Below are 22183 nucleotides of genomic sequence, written 5' to 3'. Positions count from 1 at the left end.
CTTCAAAGCAGTTGGTTATCACAAGTCATTAACACAGCACATTTATTCTCCATCAGAGAGTATCCTAGGAGAGGAGATTCAATCAGTTACCCAGCAACCTAAATGTTCCCCTGTCTGTTTTGAAATGACTATACCAAGACCACAAAGTGAAAATGAAGAAAGAATAAAACCAGGGAACTTATAAAGCAGGTGTAGAGACTAAATAGGAGCTACTGTGGTAACTTAAAATAGGGTGATGCTGAAGGGTTATCCCATAGCTCTTGGGTTTATTCTTCACAGGGAGTCTGATGACTTCACAGGAGGGCCTACAATCATCCAATTCAAAAGTCAGTGGCTCTGTTCCCACCAGCACAGAAAGTCTGCTAGGTCACAGACCTTCCCACTACTTTGTTTATGCCCCAGATCATCAGTGTGTTTCTGCAGAAGTTAAAGACTGCCATGTTACAGACCAGGTAGGAAGTTAAAGACCAGATAGGAAGAAGGATCCTTTCTATTTATAGTCTTTTTTTTTTAAGGTAGATTTTAAGAAGGAAAACGATAGAGTATAAAATTCTATAATTTAGTCCCTCTACTGAAATAACCAGTAGCTGGAAAAACACTTAAAGCCAACTATTTGGGGACACCAGAACCTGATAAGGTACTTACAGCAACCAGGGGAGGCTTGATGAAGCGAGAAGCTGCTGAATTTGGTAGGAGGGCGGCAGAGAGAACCACCTACCAGTCTCCAGTGGCCAGCTGGGGTGAGTGGACAGTAACAGTATCTATTTAAGATTTGAAGATCTTACAGTAGGTACTGGTACAAATCCACTACCCATCTTTTTAAGGTCCAGACATTTTAAGGAAATCCCTATCAGGTGACAGGCCCACTGCAGAGATAATGAAACAGAAATTTCAGTGACCACATGCAACAAAGAATACCGAATTTGCAAAAACAGTTTGAAAAAAATACAAATGGATGACTCAGCCCTCAAGGGCAATCCCTGAGGAAGGAGAGAATCTGACTTTTATTATTCTTGAGTGTGTGTGGTTCTAAATAGAAAATTGCAAAGCATACCAAAGACTTCCCTTGTGGTTTAGCTGGTAAAGAATCCGCCTGCAATGCAGGAAACCTGGGTTCGGTCCCTGGGTTGGAAAGATCCGCTGGAGAAGGGAAAGGCTACCCACTCCAGTATTGTGGCCTGGAGAATTCCATGGACTGTATAGTCCATGGGGTCCCAAAGAGTTGGACACGACTGAGCAACTAGCACTTTTTCACTACCAAAGACAGGAAAGGAAGGCCTATTCACAAGAAAAAGAGAAGCTGACAGAAACTATGCGTGAGGTATCTTAGACACTGGAATTACTAGGCAAAGTCGACTATTAATTACCTTCAAGGAGATAAGGGAACCACGGGCAAAGAACTAAAGGTTCACAGACAACTAAAGCAAACGCCAACATGTGGGACTGCATCAAACTAAAAACCCTCTGTACTGCAGAAGAAATAACTGGCAAAATGAAAAGGCAACCTACAGAACGGAAGTGTCTGCAAACCATATATTGGATAAAGGATTCTTAACCAAAATATATCAAAACTCACATAAGCTGAACATTCTGATTTTAAAAATGGGCAGAACTACTAAAGAAACATCCTTTTTTTCCAAGGATGACATCCAAAAGGTCAATAAGTAAACGAAAAAGTGGTCAACACCACCAACCATCATGGAAACGCAAGTCAAAGCCGCATGACCACCATCAAGACAACGAAAGATAGCATGTGCTGGTAAGAATACCAACAAAAGAGGAGTGTTGTATATATACCACTACTGAAGTGGAAGTTGGTACAGCCACTATGGAAAACCACAAGGAGGTTCCTCCCAAATTTAGAATTACCATATTATCCATCAAACTCCATACTTGGGTATTTACCCCAAAGAAATAAAAACAGGGAGACATAGGCACACCCATATTTATTGGTAGCACTATTCAAATAGCCAAGATATGGAAATGACTTAAGTGTCTGTCAATGGGTAATGGGTTAAAAAAAAAAAAATCACACACTGAAATATATTTCAGTCCTAAGAAAGGAGGAGAGCTACCTATACACCATTTTCAACCGCACAGATGAACCTTGAGGACATTATGCTAAGGGACGTAAGTCATGCTAAGTTGCTTAAGTCGTGTCCGACTCTTTGCAACACCATAGACTATGGTCCGCCAGGCTATAGTCACAAATTGATAAAAAAAAGTTCAGCTCATCAAGATTTAAAAATTATATATACACCCCTAACAACAGAGCCCCAAAGTATCTGAAGCAAAAATGGACAGACCTGAAAGGAAACTTAGTTCTGCAATAAGAGTGGGAGTCTTCAGCACACATTTTCAGTAATGGAGGACTGGAACACCACTTTAAACCAATGAGACCTAACAGAACACATCACCCAGCAACAGCAGAACAGACATTTTCCACGGAGGATACGGAACATTTTTCAGGTCAGATCATGTTATCAGACCATAAAACAAGTACTAATAAATTTCAAAAGACTGAAATCATACAAAGTATGGGGAAGAAAGTACAAAGGAAAAAGAAAGACTCAAATCGCTAAAATTAGAAATGACAGAGGAAACATTACTACTGATTTTACAGCAAGAAAAAGAATTATGAGAGTATGATAAGAATAAGAATACGTATGTACACCAACACACTGGATAGCCTAGTGTGTTAACACCAACAATTAACACCAATCCTTCCCAAACAAACCCCAAAAAATGAAGAGGGACACTTCCTAACTCCTTCTGTGAGGCTAACAAAACCATGATATCAAAGCCAGGCAAACCCAACAAAGAAAACTACAGACCACTATCTTTATGAATATCTATAGGAGAAAATATTTGTAAATCACAGATCATTTTAGAGTCTAGTAGCCAGCAAATATTAAAAATTCTTACAGCTCATCGACAAAAAGACAATGACCCTAATACAAAATGAGCAAAGGACTTGAACGGACTCTTTTTAAAAAAAGATCCACATAAAGAAAGCACATGAAAAGACGTTCAATGTCAGTTTAGTCATTAAGGAAACGTAAGTCAAAGCCACAGCACAACGCCACTTCACACTCGTTAGGATGGTTATAGAAACGAAGATAAGTACAGACAAGGATGTGGAGAAAATACAACCCTTGTGCACTGTGGATGGGAAAATCAAATGATGTGCAGCAGCAGGAGGAAGCAACGGGGTGATTGCTCAGAAAGTTAAACAGAAGCACCAGTAGCCCAGCAACCTCATTTCTGGATACAGACGCAAAGGAACGGAAAGCAGAGACTCAACAGATATTCATACATCAATGTGATAGCAACATCACTGACAAGAGCCAAAAGATGGCGACAGCCCCAAAGTGCGTGTGTGTGTGTGTGTCTGTGTGTCTGCGTGTGTGTATAGCACGGCTGAACCTTGAAGACATTATGCTAAGTGAAATAAGCCAGACATGAAAGGACATATGTTGTATGATTCCATTTCATAGAGACAGAAAGTAGATTGGAACTTACCAGGGGCTTGGGAGATGGGGGAATTGGAAATTGCTGCTTAATAAGTATGGCGTTTCTGCCTGGAGTGATGAAAACGTTTTGAAAATAGGGGTGATGGTTGCCCAACACCATGAATGTAACTAATGCCACTGAACCCTACACTTTAAAATGGTTATAACAGCAAATTTTATGTTAGTATATATACAATTTCCCCAAGTAAAGCAGGGGGAGAGGAGACTTTAAGGTACGTTAACTATCTTCAGTTTTTTATGGGGAAGAAGGAATGTGGATTAGGATCCAATCTCAAAGCAGGCACCCTTGGTCTAAAACTGGTCTTTTATATTCCATAACCTAGGAGGAAGACATGAAAGGTCAACATCATAGATCTTTAGACAGGCCTGTAGGGGGAAACAGGAACATCCTCACGGAAGAGATGGCAGACGAAGGCCAGCTGCAGGTGTGGCCTGCGGGGCCCGCCTGGCAGATTCTGCTTAGGACCAAGTCAGGTGTAACTGTGCCGCCTCGATGGCTGTGTGAAAACCTGGATATCAGGATTAGGACTAGAACCTTTGAGTCCAGGTATGCCCAAAGAGAGTCCCTCCTGGGAGAAGGCTAAATGAAGTTTCCTGTGGAAAGGGACTGGATGCCTATTAATCACAAGTTAATAAAAATGTATCTGATCACTTAGTATCCGAAGATAGCCACTACCAGATCCTGTCTTTTTGAGAAGTGGAATTGTTTTTTCTTTTCCCTTTAAATCTGGGCTGGCCCAATGACTTCCTTAACCAACAGAATGGGGCAGAAGCCACATCGTGGCAGGTAAAGTGACCCTCAGGACTTCCCTGGTGGCTCAGTGGTAAAGAATCTGCCCGCCAATGCAGGAGACACAGGTTTGATCCCTGATCCGGGGAGATCCCACATGCTGCAACTTCTGAAGCCTGCACACTGAGAGCTCATGCTCCACAATAAGAGGAGCAACCGCGATGAGAGGGCTGAACACAACCACTACAGAGTGGCCCCCAACTCACCGCAAGTAGAGAGAAGCCGGTGCAGCAACGGAGACCCAGTGCAGCCAATACATAAATAGGTAATAAAAAAATAAAATGACCCTCTTCTCCCTGAAGGTGGGGTGGACGCACTGGCTCTCTTCTGAGACCAGGTTGTTAAGACTAGGGCTTCCATCTCAGAGGGGCTCTGTCTCTGTGATCACTCTGCTGGGGAAGCAGGTGGCCACGTGATGAGCAGCCTGAGAGATGGTGGCCCTAGGGAGGAACACTGGCTCTGAGACCAGCAGCCGGTGAGGAACTGAAGTCGGCCAAAGACCACACAGTGAACTTGGAAGTGGACCCTTCAACCCCGGCTGCATCTCTGAAATTACAGCCCTGGCTGACACCCTAACTGCAGCTTTATGAGATGCTCTGGGCCAGAGGCACCCAGCTAGATTCCTTCTAGATTCCTGACCTATGAAGACTGTGAAATAACTGCTGTTTTCAGTGACTAACATCTGTGGTTTTTAAAAAAATTACACAGCCATAAATAACGCACATAAGATGTTCTCCAACTTATAAGCCTCTGAGAGGCCAGCCTTCATGCCAGGAGAAGCTCAAGCGTGTGGAGAAGAACCAAGGTGCTCACGCTGACAGTCTCAGCCGACCACACTCGCTGCCACCTAGAAGAGACTCCAGATGCGTCACCCCAGCAGCTGCCAACCGTTTAAGGCACTGCAGCTGAGGCCCTGACATCGTGGATCAGAGACAAGCCATCTTTCCTATGCCCTGCTGAGTTTCTGACCCACAGGATCACTGAACAAATAAAACGGTTATTCTAAGCCACTAAGTGTTGGGATGATATGTTCCTCTGTAATAAATGACAACTACTAATTATTAGGATTTGCAGTAAGAGCTAACAGACCACACGGGGTATAAATCTGGGGCTCCTGACTGGTGTACCAAACATCAGTGATTCCTTTACCAAAGGGACACACTGAGCAAGTGGATGCTTCGGGAGGTAGTGAGGCACATAAGCAAGCATTATCCTGTGGCCACAAGCTAAAATCTAAGTCCATCACCTAATGTCTTAAAAACGTGAGCCGTTGGTTTGAGACAACAGTTTAAGCCAGGCTCGTGTGCCTTGACTTTGGGCCACATGCTGACTGACACCCGAAGGCCAGTGAAGGTTTACATGCTCAACGAAGACCAGCAGTGGGACAACTAGGGCACCAGGCATATCCTCCAGCTACGTGGAGTGGCCAAAGGGCATGTCCCTGCACGTCTGTCCCTGACAAAACGTGGTCCTCTGGAGAAGGGAATGGCAAACCACTTCAATGCTCTTGCCTTGAGAACCCCAGGAACAGTATGAAAATGCAAAGAACTACGACACTGACAGATAAGCGCCCCCTAGGTTGGTAGGTGTCCAATATGTTACTGGGGAAGAGCAGGGAGGTAGCTTGAGAAAGAGTGAAGAGGCTGAGGCAAAGTGGAAATGATGCCCAGTTCTGGATGTGTCTGCTGATGGAAGTAAAGTCCGATGCTGTAAAGAACAATACTGCATGGGAATCTGGGATGGTAGGTATATGAATCAAGGTAAATTGGAGTTTACGTTGACACTTTAGGACTCAGTGAACTAAAATGGATGGGAATGGGAGAATTTAATTCAGATGACCATTATATCTACTTCCCTTAGAAGAAATGGAGTAGCCCTCATAAGCAATAAAACAGTCCAAAATGGTTCGTTTCCAAGGCAAATCATTCAGTATCACAATAATCCAAGTCTACGCCCCAACCACTAATGCCGAAGAAGATGAAAGATGCTATGAAGATCTGCAAGACCTTCTAGAACTAACACCAAAGAAAGATGTCCTTTTCATCATAAGGGGCTGGATGCAAAAGTAGGAAGTCAAGAGATACCTGGAGTAACAGGCAAGTTTGGTCTTAGAGTACAGAATGAAGCAGGGCAAAGGATAACAGAGTTTTGCCAAGAGAACGCACTGGTCATAGCAAACACCTTCTTCCAACAATACAAGAAATGACTATATGTGGACATCACCAGATGGTTAACACTGAAATCAGATTGATAATATTTTTTGCAGTCAAAGACGGGGAAGCTCTATACAGTCAGCAGAGTCAAGACCAGGAACTGTGGCTCAGATCATGAACTCCTTATTGCAAAATATAGACTTAAATTGAAGTAGGGAAAACCACTAGGCCATTCAGGTATGACCTAAATTAAATCCCTTATGATTATACAGTGGAAGTGACAAATAGATTCAAGAGATTAGATATGATAGAGTACCTGAAGAACTAGGGACAGAGGTTCATAACGTTGTATAGGGGGCAGTAACTAAAACCATTCCAAGAAAGAAACGTAAGAAGGCAAAGTGGTCACCTGAGGAGGCTTTACAAATAGCTGAGAAAAGAAGAGAAGCGCAAGGCAAAGGAGAAAGGGAAAGATATACTGAGTTGAATGCAGAGTTCCAGAGAATAGCAAGGAGGGATAAGAGAGCTTTCTAAAGTGAACAATGCAAAGAAATAGAGGAAAACAACAGAATGGGAAAGACTAGAGATCTCTTCAAGAAAATTAGAGATACCAAGGGAACACTGCATGCAAAGATGGGCACAACAAAGGAAAGAAACAATATGAGCCTAACAAAAGCAGAAGATATTAAGAAGAGATGGCAAGAATACACAGAAGAACTGTACAAAATAGGTCTTAATGACCCAGATAACCATGATGGTGTGGTCACTCACCTAGAGCCAACCTGCAGTGTGAAGTCAAGTGGGCCTTAGAAAGCATTCCTACCAACAAAGCTAGTGGAAAGGATGGAATTCCAGTTGAGCTATTTCAAATCTTAAAATATGATGCTGTGAAAGTGCTGCACTCAATATGCCAGCAACTTTGGAAAACTCAGCAGTGGCCACAGGACTGGAAAAGGTCAGTCTTCACTCCAATCCCAAAGAAAGGCAATGCTGAAGAATGTTCAAATTACCATACAATCGCAATCATTTCATATGCTAGCAAGATTATGCTCAAAATCCTTCAAGCTAGCCTTTATCAGTATGTGAACCGAGAACTTCTAGATGTTAAACCTGGATTTAGAAAAGGCAGAGGAAACAGAGATAAAATTGCCAATATCTGCTGGATCATAGAAAAAGCAAGTGAATTCCAAAAAAAAAAATCTACTTCTTCATTGACTACGTTAAAGTTTTTGTGAATCACAACAAACTGTGGAATATTCTTAAAGAGAAGGGAATATCAGACCACCTTACCCACCTCCTGAGAAACCTGTATACAGGACAAGAAGCAATAGTTACAAAGTGAAGAGGAACTAAAGAGCCTCTTAATGAAGGTAAAAGAGGAGGGTGAAAAAGCTGGCTTAAAACTCAACATTCAAAAAATGAAGATCATGGCATCCAGTCCCATCACTTCATGGTAAATAGATGTGGAAATAGTGTCAGATTTCATTTTCTTGGGCTCCAAAATCACTGTGGACAGTTGCTGTAACCAAGAAATTAGAAGATGCTTCCTCCTTGGAAGAAAAGCTATGACAAACCTAGATAGTTTATTAAAAAGCAGAGATATCACTTTGCCAACAAAGGTCTGTATAGTCAAAGCCATGGTTTTTCCAGTGGTCATGTATGGATGGACCATAAAGAAGGCTGAGTGCCGAAGAATTGATGCTTTCGAACTGTGGGGCTGGAGAAGACTCTTAAGAGTCCACTGGACTGCAAGGAGATCAAACCAGTCAATCCTAAAGGAAATCAATGCTGAATATTCATTGGAAGGCCTGGTGCTAAAGCTGAAGCTCCAATACTTTGGCTACGGGATGTGAAGAGCCAACTCATTGGAGAAGACCTGATGTTGGGAAAGACTGAGGGCAGGAGGAGAAGGGGACAACAGAGGGCAAGATGGTTGGATGGCATCACCGACTCAATGGACATGAGTTTGAGCAAGCTCTGGGAGATGGTAAAGGTCAGGGAAGCCTGCTGTGCTGCAGTCCACAGGGTTGCAAAGAGTTGGACATGACTTAGCGACTGAACAGCAAAAAAGAAGAGGGTGAGGTGGTTAGATAGTACCACAGACTCAGCGGACAAGAACTTGAGCACATCTCCTGGAGGACAGAGGAGCCTGGTGTGCTGCAGTCTGTGCGGTCACATGGAGTTGGACATGACTTACTGACTGGAAAACAACAACAATGTCCTGTTGGAATCAGAAGCGTCCCAGCTAAAAGGCTCCATAATATCAGTATCTTGGCTGCCACTAAAAGAGGCAGCATCAGTCTTTTCCAGCATTATTTAGTTATCTGCTCACCCAACCGGCAAGAATTTGCCAAATCCTTCCCTCTAATTGATCTCAAAGAGAAGAGCCTTATCAAACTGAATGGGTTAGAGCAATGTCAAACACTCGGAGAAAAGAACAGTACCAAGCACACAAATGTTACAGTGATAAGGAGTTAAGACTGCAACGAACTATAAAAGGGCCTTTGTGACAGACAGCAGACGGTGACCATTGCAGGCTAGACTTCTGAGGAAGGCGTCCTTCCGCAGAAAAAAGCCTGTGAAGCATGTAACAAAAAAGCAAGCCTTTATATCAAAGCTCCCAGACTGCTCAGGAATATTCTTAGGAACCATACGCTCTAACTCTGTTCCTCTACCAGAGCAGGAGGAGAAGCGGACAACAGAGGATGAGATGGCTGGATGGCATCACCGACTCAATGGACATGAGTTTGAGTGAACTCTGGGAGTTGGTGATGGAAAGGGAGGCCTGGCGTGCTGTGATTCATGGGGTCGCAAAGAGTCGGACACAACTGAACTGAACTGAATGGTGTGCATTTCATTAAGGGAATATTAGGAAATCATTTGGACTTCCCTGGTGGCTCAAATGATAAAGGATCTGCCTGCATTGCAGAAGACCTGGTTTGATCCCTGGGTTGGAAAGATCCCTGGAGAAGGAAATGGCTATCCACTCCAGTATTCTTGCTTGGAGAACTCCATGGGCAGAGAAGCCTGGTGGACCACAGTCCACGGGGTTGCAAAATGTTGGACACAACTGGGCAACTTACAGTGAATAATTTATGAAAAAACTGTAAAGGGATAAATTATTATGAAGTTAGAAAAGATGAAACTATCTTTTCCCTTCCTTCCTGAGAAGTCCTATATTAACACACATGGCCCAAACCGGTTTGCCTTTGGCAAGCTTCCTGTGTCCATTAGCAAATAGGTGAGCCAAAACGAGGAAAAGCTTTTTCAGGCATTTTAGTAATGATTATGAGTCCATTACCAGACAGATCTAGTCACAAATGTGCCCTTTTTTTCACCTAGATGAAAATGCAAAGCACAAAACTACCTTTGCCTCCAACTGAGGGAGATATGTGCAGCCTGGAACACTGGCCAATGAAACAATAATTGTTCCTTTTGCCCAAATATTATTTTGTTAATGAGTGTTTCTGGGGTACAAGACCATTCATTTCAGTTCCAGGAAGCCATATCAGACGCTGTAAGTCTCAGGCACAATGATGTTTTTCACTAGTTGGGATTGTAGACATGCCTTTAGAGTCATGTGTCTCTGAGCTCCATGATCTAGAATAATCGTATCCCCACAGAAACTCAGTTTGCTCATCCTATATTTAAACTCGCCTCCCCTGCCCTCTTCTTTGCCTTTTTAATAGGCTGAAACAAAATGGCTATTGATCTCTGACTTCAGTGATTTCTGTCATCAAACAATCTGATATTTTCCTCATTCCTCATCATCATTGTTTGATCCGTCAGCCTGGTGCAATTCTTGGCCAATGGCCATGTTAATTTTCTACTTGAAAGAACACAAATAGGATACTGCTTATGACGAAGGTAGTGGGGGGAGCTTGGGGAATAGCTGTCCGTCATGATGCATAGCAATTAGCCTGGCAAAATGAAACAGGAACACGACTGGATCTGAAACCTAGCCAAAACTGCCTAAAGGAAAAAAGGTCATTTTGCTGGGGGTATTAAGTGGCTTTTTAAATAGTGTCTATTGACAGTTATATTTGCCCTTTCAAAAATGGTACGGGCAGTATGACATCAGATATCTCCAGTTTCCATGGTGATTATTAGTGATGGCATTTCAAATGTTATGGTTAGGTTCTACAGTATAAATCTCTGCACTTGACACTATAAGGGGGAACAGAAAAAAACTGCTCCATCGTAACATTTTTAAAGGAGAGAAAGCTGATCATCTAGGTAGATAAACATCATGGCTTTTAAGTAAATACAATTTGTTCATCTTAAACAATTGGATGTTGATAGAAGCAACAAGAGCAAGCTGATGAAAGATACTACAGTGCTTGGACTTAATAGGGACTAATTAATTGCTTGGGTATTTAGCAGCAATTAACTATTATTTCCTGCCTGCATATTATTTCATAAGCTGATTGTTCTCATACTAGTGATTTACCCATTTTTATATGTAGAAAAAGATTGTTTTCTCATGCTGAAGCAGCTAATCCTAAGTTGAGAAATAGTCTAAGTAGGGAAAAACCTGTCTTCCTCTGCAGTTACAGACAAGCTGCAGGGTGAAGACTGCATGAGCTGCTCTGGTCCACGTGAACATCCCTCAAAGGCAGGGCATCATCTCCTGCTTCCTCTATCTGCCCTCCCAGCCCTGGGCCCCTGCACACAGGAGACACTCCAGACATGTAGCGATTCTGGTGTTAAGAAATTCATTATTGCTTTAACAGTTGGAGTTGATGGTTAATTTGAAAACACACAGTTTACCAAGACAATTTACTCAGGCGGAATGAATAAACTTAAAAGTCACTCTGATGGACTTCCCTGTTGGGGCTAAAACGCCACATTCCCAATGTAGGGAGCTCATGTTTGATACCTGGTCAGGGAACTAGATCCCACATTCCACAGCTACATACCCCAACTTAGAAAAAAAAAAAAAGAAGATCCCACATGCCACAAGGAAGATCAAAGATCCTGTGTGCTGCAATTAAGACTCAGCATAGCCAAATAAATATATAAAAAGAAAAGACACTCTGAGACAGTGTTTCATTTGATGTTGATAAATGGGTTTTCAATTTTCTCATGTAGCTATCAAGTTAATCTTTTATAAATCAGCTGTGAAATACACAACATGGACCTTTTATAAACAAAATATATTGAGCCAACAAATAAAAAACAATTTGTGTTTTAATATGGAAAAACAGAATATATGGAGTCTTTCTGACTAGTGCTTGAAATCAGATCTACTGTGTAGTTAGTCATATTGTCCAGAGGCAGGATTGAGGGTTATAAATCCAAGTAACAGAAACAATCTGCTGGCAAGATAAAGAGGAATCATAGTGAATCAGAATTTAATTAAAAGAATTCGACATAAACGCATGCCTCTTAGCATCAGTGTAACCAGCATGATAAGTGATCTGTCTCTCCCTTCTTCAAGCTACTAGTTATGCCAGGACAGAATATCTAGGCTACCACTGGGTATGAGTTATACAAAAGCCTACAGACCAGGGGAAGGATAGATTTACAAATCAAGGACAAGGTCAGGAAAAGAAAAACAAACAAGCAAGGTAGGACACAGATCACAAAGTATCAGCAGATGGGACTGAGGTGGACAGGCATCCACTTCATTTCACAGATAGGATTAGCCACCTACGGGAAACTTTGTCATCATTTCTATCATCAAATACCCAAACTGAATGAGACTAATTACTAATGAAATTAAAGGGTCTCCTGGTATGGTTTCCGAAAAGAATGTACTTAATATGAAATCAGTAAAAACACAATTGATCTTGTTGAGAACTAAAAGAGATGAAGCTATTTAAGGGGCACATTTCTAGACTGTTAGAATGGCAAATGTTAACCTAACACACTTATTTTCAGTAAAGAAATAAAGGTCCGTGGAGATTCGAGCAACATTACTCAAGATCATCACAAGGAGAGCTGCTGTCAGTGCAGGAACAGAATCTTAACGCCCCTGCCCAAGTGTCTCTTCTTACACATCACGTCTAATGAAGCACTGTGAATAAATGCAGCCCAGAAGCACCAGCGCTATCCTAAGATTTTCATTCTAAGGATCAACTTATGGAGAATAACTGACTCTTTACAAAAACCAATTAAAACACACAGACACACAGCATTGTACTTAAATCAGGAAGACCAAAGTCAACTGAACAAATGAGGGAAGGAAAACAACCAACCAAGAAACACATTATGATTAAAACCCAACAAGGACACTTCAAATCTGTCCTCCTTGAAGTTCTGAGTAATGGACACCTCAGGTGTCTAATTCAGGAACTCAAACAGAACACTAATACGTTACTAAATTAGAGAAATACAATGCATCACACACAGAGTAAATCTTCTTAATGTTTTCATCTGAAGGGGGATCAGATCTTGGGTCAAACAGAAAGCCAAGGCCCTAGTTGGATTCTTCAGTACAGGGCACTGGGGAGGGCTCATAGGTCAGAGACAGGAAGTACCACTTCCTCCCACAGGGCTCACCTGAGTACCAAGAGCACATTTCCAGGGCTGCTCCTGTAAAAACCTGCTGGCCAAGAGAAAGCCCTGTACCAGTAGTCTACCTGTGACAGCTAGTAATGGGAAAGGTTCTTCCCTGTTATTTTTAGTGAGTCTCTTCTTGCTATTTTAAAAGTTCAACAAGCAGATGATCTGAAATTGAGCTAGTATTTAGATTAGAATAATAACCTACAAAGAGCACAGATGCTGATTTCCACTTAGTAAGACACTGTTCAAAAAACAGTGGGGTTCTTACAGGTAACTGAATGTGTCCCCAGGCAAATCAGACACTCCTCTCTGTGTATAACATTTCAAAAAAGAGATAGATAGCACGAAGGCAAATTAACTAATGCGGAGAAGTGACAGAATACAGATGCCCTTCAGTTTTAAAATTCATCAGGTTCCCACAGATACCAGAAAATCACACAGCTGCATATCAGACTTTGGGAATGCAGGCACTGCCAGGGTCACAGAGAATACCTTTACCTTACTGATCTGAAACAGAATACTACATTTGGAAGAGAATACTAAAACCTTGCTCCTTAAAGTGTGATCTGAAGACAATCAGAATGGTCTTACTACGAGCCGGTTAGACACGTAGGCCTTCAGGCTCCAACCCAGACCCAACGAGTCACAATCTGCGCTTTAACAAGATCTCCAGATGATTCACAAACACATTAAGGCTTGGAAAGCACTGTACTACTGGAAACACTGATAGTTCGCTGGCAAAAGAGGCCAGCTGAAATTTCAGGTGATTCACAGATGCACATGTATAATGAGCTCTGAGTCAGTCTGGCCCTTTCCTGGTACCAGGGAAGGTGGACCTCTTTCAACCACAAGCTGAACAATTGAGAAGTAAACCTTTTTAAATTACAAATACTGGCAACCAATCAGGTGAGCTTCATTTAATTCCCACCTCTTTAGAGGGTTTAAGGTAACAGAAAAAACCCAAAGAACAGACATGGTTGCCAAGGCGGGAGGCAGAGGGATGGACTGGGAGTGTGGGGCTGGCAGATGTAAACTGCTGCGGTTAGGATGGTCCTACTGCGTAGCACAGGGAACTACGTTCAATACCCTGGGATAAGCCATAATGGAAACGAATGTAAAAAAGAATTATGCTGCGATCCAAAAATCTGCAAGCAATAAATGCTGGAGAGGGTGTGGAGAAAAGGAAACCCTCCTACATTGTTGGTGGGAATGCAAACTAGTACAGCCACTTTGGAGAACAGTGTGGAGATTCCTTAAAAAATTGCAAATAGAACTACCTTATGACCCAGCAATCCCACTTCTGGGCATACACACCAAGGAAACCAGAATGGAAAGAAACACATGTACCCCAATGTTCACCGCAGCACTGTTTATAATAGCCAGGACATGGAAGCAACCTAGATGTCCATCAGCAGATGAATGGATAAGAAAGCTGTGGTACATATACACAATGGAGTATTACTCAGCCATTAAAAAGAATACATTTGAATCAGTTCTGATGAGATGGATGAAACTGGTGAAGTAAGCCAGAAAGAAAAACACCAATACAGTATACTAACACATATATATGGAATTTAGAAAGATGGCAATGACGACCCTGTATGCAAGACAGGAAAAAAGACACAGATGTGTATAACGGACTTTTGGACTCAGAGGGAGAGGGAGAGGGTGGGATGATTTGGGAGAATGGCATTGTAACATGTATACTATCATGTAAGAATCGAATCGCCAGTCTATATCCGACGCAGGATACAGCATGCTTGGGGCTGGTGCACGGTGATGACCCAGAGAGATGTTATGGGGAGGGAGGTGGGAGGGGGGTTCATGTTTGGGAACGCATGTACACCCGTGGTGGATTCATGTCAATGTATGGCAAAACCAATACAGTATTATAAAGTAAAATAAAGTTAAAAAAAAATAAATAAAAATGCAAAAAAAAGAGAATTATGTATGTATATAACTGAGTCATCTTGCTATACAGCAGAAACTAGCACAACATTGTAAATCACCTATATCAATAAAAAATATTCAAGATAACATAGAAAAATATAGGGAGCTAGCAGTGTTAAAAAAAATGCTTTATTAATCTGTCTGGAAAATGCCAAAAACCACAGCCAGATTAAATAATCGATTAAGTAAGCGTGGGTCATTACATTTTCATAACTGTAATCATTAAAATCTGGGCCAAGGCATTGATTTATTGATTGGCAACATACTACTGATTTTTTTTTTTAAGGTTCATTTAATAATGCTGGAGGGAAAAGTAACCTGAATCTTGATCAGGGCTTTCACTTTGTTAGCTGCTTATTGAGAAGAGCAAATTTTGTTAAGGGTATGACACTGAAGAGTATGAGTGAACGGGTGTAGTCATGCTATTTTCTATTCCACTTATACCAGACTTATCTCGTCACGCCCACCTCCCCCAATCACCTGATGTCCTAGGTGAGGCTAAGGGGAATGCTTCCAAAAAGGGAAAGAAATCTGTTCCCCGGAACAAAGTCACTGAAAACAATTTTTAAGGAGTAAGGAACTCTGTCTTGAAACATCTTGTACTAGCAACAAGGTTCTATTTCAATTTTCTGAACAATACTGGCAATTACCACATTAACTTATGATTTTCTTAGATTCATTCATCTGATTTCATTTTCCCAGACAGAGTAACTGGGCAACGAAGCATGAGACCATGAGGAGATGGGGTACGGGAGGGCACCATGAAGATGGGGGACATGAGGAGACAGGGGAGACCATGAGGAGATGGGGCACAGGAGGGCACCATGAAGATAGGGGACATGAGGAGACAGGGGAGACCATGAGGAGATGGGGTACAGGAGGGCACCATGAAGATAGGGGACATGAGACAGGGGAGACCATGAGGAGATGGGGTTCAGGAGGGCACCATGAAGATAGGGGACATGAGACAGGGGAGACCATGAGGAGATGGGGCACAGGAGGGCACCATGAAGATAGGGGACATGAGACAGGGGAGACCATGAGGAGATGGGGTTCAGGAGGGCACCATGAAGATGGGGGACATGAGACAGGGGAGACCATGAGGAGATGGGGCACAGATTACTCATCTTGCCAGCAAAGAGTGTCTGCAAGCTCTATTCTGCCAGACTGCTTACAGCAATTTTCTTTGTGCCAGAGCACCACCAGTCTTTCCCTATTTGGCTCTGCCCAAGTGTGAATATAATCATCATAAACAGAGGCAAGAGAGGCCTTGCTAGGAGAACCACTGACTAAAACCGCCCACCCTGGCCAGGCCCGAACAGTAACCACTGGCACGAGCGGTCCTTGCACAGGAGCAACCACTTGCATAGGAGGTCCTGATGAGGAATGCGGCCATAACAAACCACCATAAACTGGAAGAACTTGGGCGAGGTCAAAAGGAGAGTGGAGACGCCAATTCATATGTCCTGCCAAACTCCCAGAATCTTTCTCACTGGAATCCATCTACGCTGAGCGATGCGTACACCACCAGGAAGGACCCTGAGTCAGAACGACTGGCCAGAGACAAGCCGGAAACTAATCCCATCACCAAAAGAGCCGAGATTGTGGGCCATGTGGCAGGGCAGCCCTCCTGGGTTCCGTACCCTTCTGCTCTCCACCCGGGCGCCGGTTCCCAATAAAGTCTCTTGCTTTGTCAGCACGTGTGTCTCCTTGGACAATTGATTTCCCAGTGTCAGACAAAAGCCCATTCTTGGGCCCTGGAAGGGGTCCCCCTCCCTGCAACAGCCTGAGACACTTTTACTTGTGGTACCAAGTTAACAATGTGAATGAATCATGAACTTTGCCCTCCGCCTAGGCCTACCCCCAGTTACCTGATATAACAGCTATTTTCCCAGATCCATGTTCTTCTCTGGCTATTCGTTCTGCTTCCTCCATGAGCAGCATGCCAAAGCCCTACCAAGAAGCAATAAGGGGGGTTAGGGAACTGTGAAGGAGAGAGGTCATTAAGAGGGGGTCCATAAAACAAGAAGGCTGATACTTAGTAGCTGCTAAACTCTTTAAAAGAGTGACAAAAACCCATTTATAGGCATAAGGAAAGAAATGATTCAATTATACCAAAAGTACTCAGGGGCAGACTAGGAATAACCCTGCAACAAAAGCCATCCCAAGGTATTCTGTGGATGATGTAATCTAGTCACAGCAAGGGAGGAATTGCCTGTCAATTTCTGTTGCTTTTTAAACAAGTTCTAGGCAATCTCCAGGTGATGAAAGTCTGGAGCATCTAATCTTGTATTATTAGTCACCCTTTCAGTTTCTAAAAGGCTTTTGGAAACCAGGCAATATTCTTAAATCATCTATTTGGGGGTTTAATGCTAGGTCCACCATTAGCAGTTTTAACTTGCTCTCCTGAAAGTGAAAAAAAGTGGTTATTTTTTAGGTTGTTTGGGGGAGTAGAATAGCATGCCACTATCTCTTAGCTTGCATTGACAAAGTGCTTTAAAATTTCATAAGTGCTTTCTTTCACATTATCATCTCCTTCGATTCCAAAATAGTTGAATCACACAAAATTGCCGGTATTAGATCATTTCTGACTTTCAAAAATAGCAATTTCCTATGGTTCAGTCTATTATTATATTCCAGTTGACTGAGTCTCAATTCATCTCTCCCTCCCCCTCCCTCATGCCCAAAGGGGTACAATTTAAAGAGAAAACCTCTCTGAACAACAGTAATGTTGGTTCCTCTATTTCTGCACTTTCCTTTCTCCTCTCCTCTTCCTTTCCTTCTCTGCCCTCCCTCTCCCCTCTGCAATCCCTTTTCTCTTTTCTTCCTTTGAGCAACTTCTTAACCACAGTCAAACAGAAATACAGTCCAGGATACCTGATGCTGAAATTTAGTGGGATCCCGACTGCTTACGGGGACCACACTTCCATACACGTGCAGCTCTCGGACTATGGACACACCCCCAACCAATTCGAAACGGAATGTCTCCTCTGAACACTTCCGTAATCTCAAGAGGCCAATCAAGATGTCCTGATCTGGGTCTTCGTATGACAGGAAGGTTTCCCAGCCTCCATTTGCAACATAATCTCTTCTCACCAATTCAACCTGTTTTAATAAAAAGCCACACAAAACTTTTTTTAAAAAAAAGAGTTAGAGAACAAAGTACATTTCTATAATTATATATATTTATTTAAACTAATATCTATAGTTAAGGATAGACAATAAATAATCACAAATTACGTTTCTTTTTACTTGTCTCTCAATAGCACTGACTATAACTGAGAATTTGTGCCTTGTCTACAGATGGTGTATGAGGAAAACTGTTACCATTTTATAAATATTTGAACCTCATTAACCTTAAGATTCTTACAGGGTTTGGCTCAGTTAATACTTCCATGGATTTAAATCTCTCAGCCTCTATGAAAAGTCTCTAAGGTAAAATTATACATTATGTCATGTACATAGTTCTTGGGAACACCCCGGGGCCCCAGAACTGTGAGGTGCTCAATGGTTTTTAGTTCTCACCTCTTCCACTAAAACCTGCTTTTTTGGGGGAAAATGTGTTGGTCTCATTCCTTGACGGGATTTTCAGAAAAAGTATCCCACAGGACCTTTAAAATATTGGGTTGACCAAAAAGTACATTTGGGTTCTTTTTCATAAGATGTTATGGAGAAACCCAAAAAACTTCTTGGCCAACCCAACAGTATGCTTAATTGTGAGACTAACAGGTTACAGAAAATACCGTCACCAGAGAGGGGTTTTAGGGGAAGCTTTTATGTTAGCACTCTACATGGTGTTTTGATTTTTGCATCCTGCTCAAGTGGCCCTTGTACTCTGCACAAATATTAAGCAATTGACACGCAGAGAAAGCTACGTATGTGGGCATGGTCACACTCAGATGCACTCCAAAAATAGGCAGATTGGACCCACAGTGGGGTGATCAATCAGATTGACACTGACATTCCTCCTCAGCTTGTTTGCTGTGTAACTGGACTGCACAAGAAATTTGGCAGAAGAACTAACTGTGCCAGGGCCTACTTTTTCCTTGAAAGGTCCAAGATGTGAAAACTGTCAATTCATTTTGAGAAGAGAAATACCAGCTGCAGATCTCATCTCTTCTAGCCTTTCTCAAACAGGCTCCCACAGGAAAGAGAACCCCCACAGGAAAATCTGGCAAAAATCTAACACGATGACATTACAGGAGAGAAATTAATTCATTAAAAATATGTTTTCTAGAAACCCTGTTGATGAGGGTGATCTCTTCACCTGATTACCACAAACGGGCAATAACTGAACAGTTGCACACAGAGATAAGCACGTGACACTCAGCTTTACCTGAAGGTAGCCACTGGTCACATCTGGCTATTTATATTTGAATTCTTTGACACTGTGACATTAAATAAAATTAAAAAGTAAGTTCTTCTTGCACGAGCCACCTTTCGAGTGCTTAACTGTCACATGTGACTGGTAGCTGACTCCATATTAGGTGGCACAGATGACAGGACATTTCCAACACTGCAGAAAGTTCTGCTGAATAGTACTGATCTATAATGAAGTTCCAACCTATCTTCCTAACCTGGCCCTTCTAGTGTTGAGTGACCTTCACGTCTGGCTTTGCTGACTTGACCCGATTCTCAATGACTCTTTGCTCTTAGTTTATTCATTAACTTTGAGAGCTTGGTTTTGGTTCTAACTATAGGGCTTCCCTGGTAGCTCAGCTGGTAAAGAATCTGCCTGCAACGCAGGAGAACCCAGATCGATTCCTGGGTCGGGAAGTTCTCCTGGAGAAGGGATAGGCAACCCACTCCAGTTTTCTTGGGCTTCCCTGGTGGCTCAGATGGTAAAGAATCCATCTACAATGCGGGAGACGTGGGTTTGATCCTTGGGTTGGGAAGAGCCCCTGAAGGAGGGCATGGCAACCTACTCCAGTATTCTTGCCTGGAGAATCCCCATGGACAGAGGAGCCTGGCGGACTACAGTCCATGAGGTCGCAAAGAGTCGGGCATGATAGAGCAACTAAACACAGCACAATACATAGCAGCTTTAGGCCCAGGCTTGACAAAGAGTAATGAGGAGGACCCAATCTCTACAAAATGAAGACACTCACCTGGTATGGCCGGACTTTGTGATGAATTTCTTGGATTCCAACCTCTCTGGTTCTTACATCACGGCACTGTGAAAAAAACAAAGCAAAAGAAATGAAGAAAGGGGAGGAAGGAGGGACGTAGGAATGGGGAAAAAATAAAGAGAAAGAAAAGAAAGAGGGAAGGGGAGGCAGATATAAAACCGGTCACTGATACAATTTTTACTGAAACTTCTCCATCAAATTCTGGGCTCAAAATTACATCTGGACATAATTTACATTGAGATTAAAAAACCGAATTTAAAAACGAAGCCATTTTTAATAAATGTGAAGATAGGGAAAAACAAAATGGAAATATATGAAGTTAACAGTGTATTGCTTTTAAAAGGAGTTTAGAATCCAAAGGAGATCGATACATAATATTGAAAGAACACAGCTCTTAAAATTTTAACATAGTTTTACCCAGAGGATACATCTGTATCTGAAAGTGCAATCCCAAACTATATCTATAGAAGAGTTACAACTGAATTCCTAATGTTCGAAAACCTTCACCATTTTATAGCAGTTAATGTTTCTAGCATCACCATATTCGTATCAAATTTTAGAAATGTCAGAAAGAGGGAAACTAAGACTGCTATCTTTTGCAGAGAAGGGCTCTGTGGAATAAAGGATGGGAGGGAGGAAGGAATGCGAGGAAGGAGAGGAAAGAGCTTTTATTATTATACAGTCCAAATCACGGTGTCATGGCAGCAGACTGGCTCTCTGAATGTCCCAGGAAGCACAAAGTTGCCTGTGGATGTGTGCACGGCCTGGCTACATGATGTGACTCTCGCTTCTACTCCACGACCCAGTGTGCAGGCTGTGAAGCCTGACACTTATAATTACAAAATCCTCACAGGGACTATTATCTGTCCCATGGTATACTTTCCCCTATAGAACAAACTGTGGAGCTTATTTCCAAGACTCTAACGCTTTCCATCGGTGAGAAAAGATCACCCTAGGAAAGCTGATGACGTCTTGCAGTATACTACTAATAGTGTATTTGGTGTATATATGGAGAGAATTTCACGAGAAAAATAAGCGTTTGTTATTCAGTTCTAGAAAAACTAAGCTATTTCCATGCCCCGGGAACCCATATCCCATGCTCCTAAAGAACACTTGCCTGCTTTTGTCCTTTCTTGGAGGGGTGGGGAATGGTTTTTACAAAAGAGACTGGGCTATCCTTATTTTCTAGTAAAGACACTGCCTAGGTAAACTAGATAACTTTTGGCTACGACTGAATTCCAATCTTGAGACTCAATCCTAGATTACTTTATGAGAGCCTATCAAGGTTTAAGAGGGTAACAGTGCTGTTCATCCCAGCACTGTTTGTAATAGCCAGGACATGGAAGCAACCTAGATGTCCATCAGCAGACAAATGGATAAGAAAGCTGTGGTACATATACACTATGGAGTATTACTCAGCCATTAAAAAGAATACATTTGAATCAGTTCTAATGAGGTGGATGAAACTGGAGCCCATTATACAGAGTTAAGTAAGCCAGAAAGAAAAACACCAATACAGTATACTAACACATATATATGGAATTTAGAAAGATGGTAATGATAACCCTGTATGGGAGATAGCAAAAGAGACACAGATGTAAAGAACAGACTTTTGGACTCTGTGGGAGAGGGCGAGGGTGGGATGATTTGGGAGAATGGCATTGAAACATGTATACTATCAGGTAAGAAACGAATCGCTAGTCTAGGTTTGATACAGGATACAGGATGCTTGGGGCTGGTGCACTGGGATGGCCCAGAGAGATGATACGGGGAGGGTGGTGGGAGGGGGGTTCAGGGTTGGGAACTCATGTACACCTGTGGTGGATTCATGTCAATGTATGGCAAAAGCAATACAGTATTGTAAAGTAAAAAAAAAAAAAAAAAAAAATTTAAATAAATCAAAAAAAAAAAAAAAAGATGATGGCTGGATGATGAGGTTATCAGACTAACCAGGCCAGGAGGAGGAGGAGGAGGAGCTGAGGAACTGGGACAGCTGGGGACCAGGGAGCAGAGCAGTCACATACTTGCTGGGGCTATTCATTACTGTACATGGGGTTCCTTGGTGGTTCCATGGTAAAGAAACTGCCTGCCAATGCAGGAGACTTGGGTTCAATCCCTGGG

The 22183-nt window shown here is 42.3% G+C and overlaps 1 protein-coding gene across 1 annotated transcript in view; it reads right to left on the bottom strand.

The window, feature by feature from the left end:
• ELP3 (elongator acetyltransferase complex subunit 3) overlaps nucleotides 1–22183 on the bottom strand; it is a 125464-nt gene that overhangs the window by 17416 nt on the left and 85865 nt on the right. Inside the window, exons 12-14 of the mRNA XM_069576684.1 lie at nucleotides 20042–20107; nucleotides 17811–18038; nucleotides 16805–16886 (exon numbers count right to left, since the gene is read on the bottom strand). Coding sequence (XP_069432785.1) covers nucleotides 16805–16886; nucleotides 17811–18038; nucleotides 20042–20107 — 376 coding nt within the window. The remainder of the gene's footprint in view (nucleotides 1–16804; nucleotides 16887–17810; nucleotides 18039–20041; nucleotides 20108–22183) is intronic.

The sequence above is a fragment of the Ovis canadensis genome, chromosome 2 (assembly GCF_042477335.2).
Source record: "Ovis canadensis isolate MfBH-ARS-UI-01 breed Bighorn chromosome 2, ARS-UI_OviCan_v2, whole genome shotgun sequence".
Classification (NCBI taxonomy): Eukaryota; Metazoa; Chordata; class Mammalia; order Artiodactyla; family Bovidae; genus Ovis; species Ovis canadensis.
The sequence above is the reverse complement of the archived record's forward strand: the minus strand, read 5'-3'. Positions and strand labels throughout refer to the sequence as shown.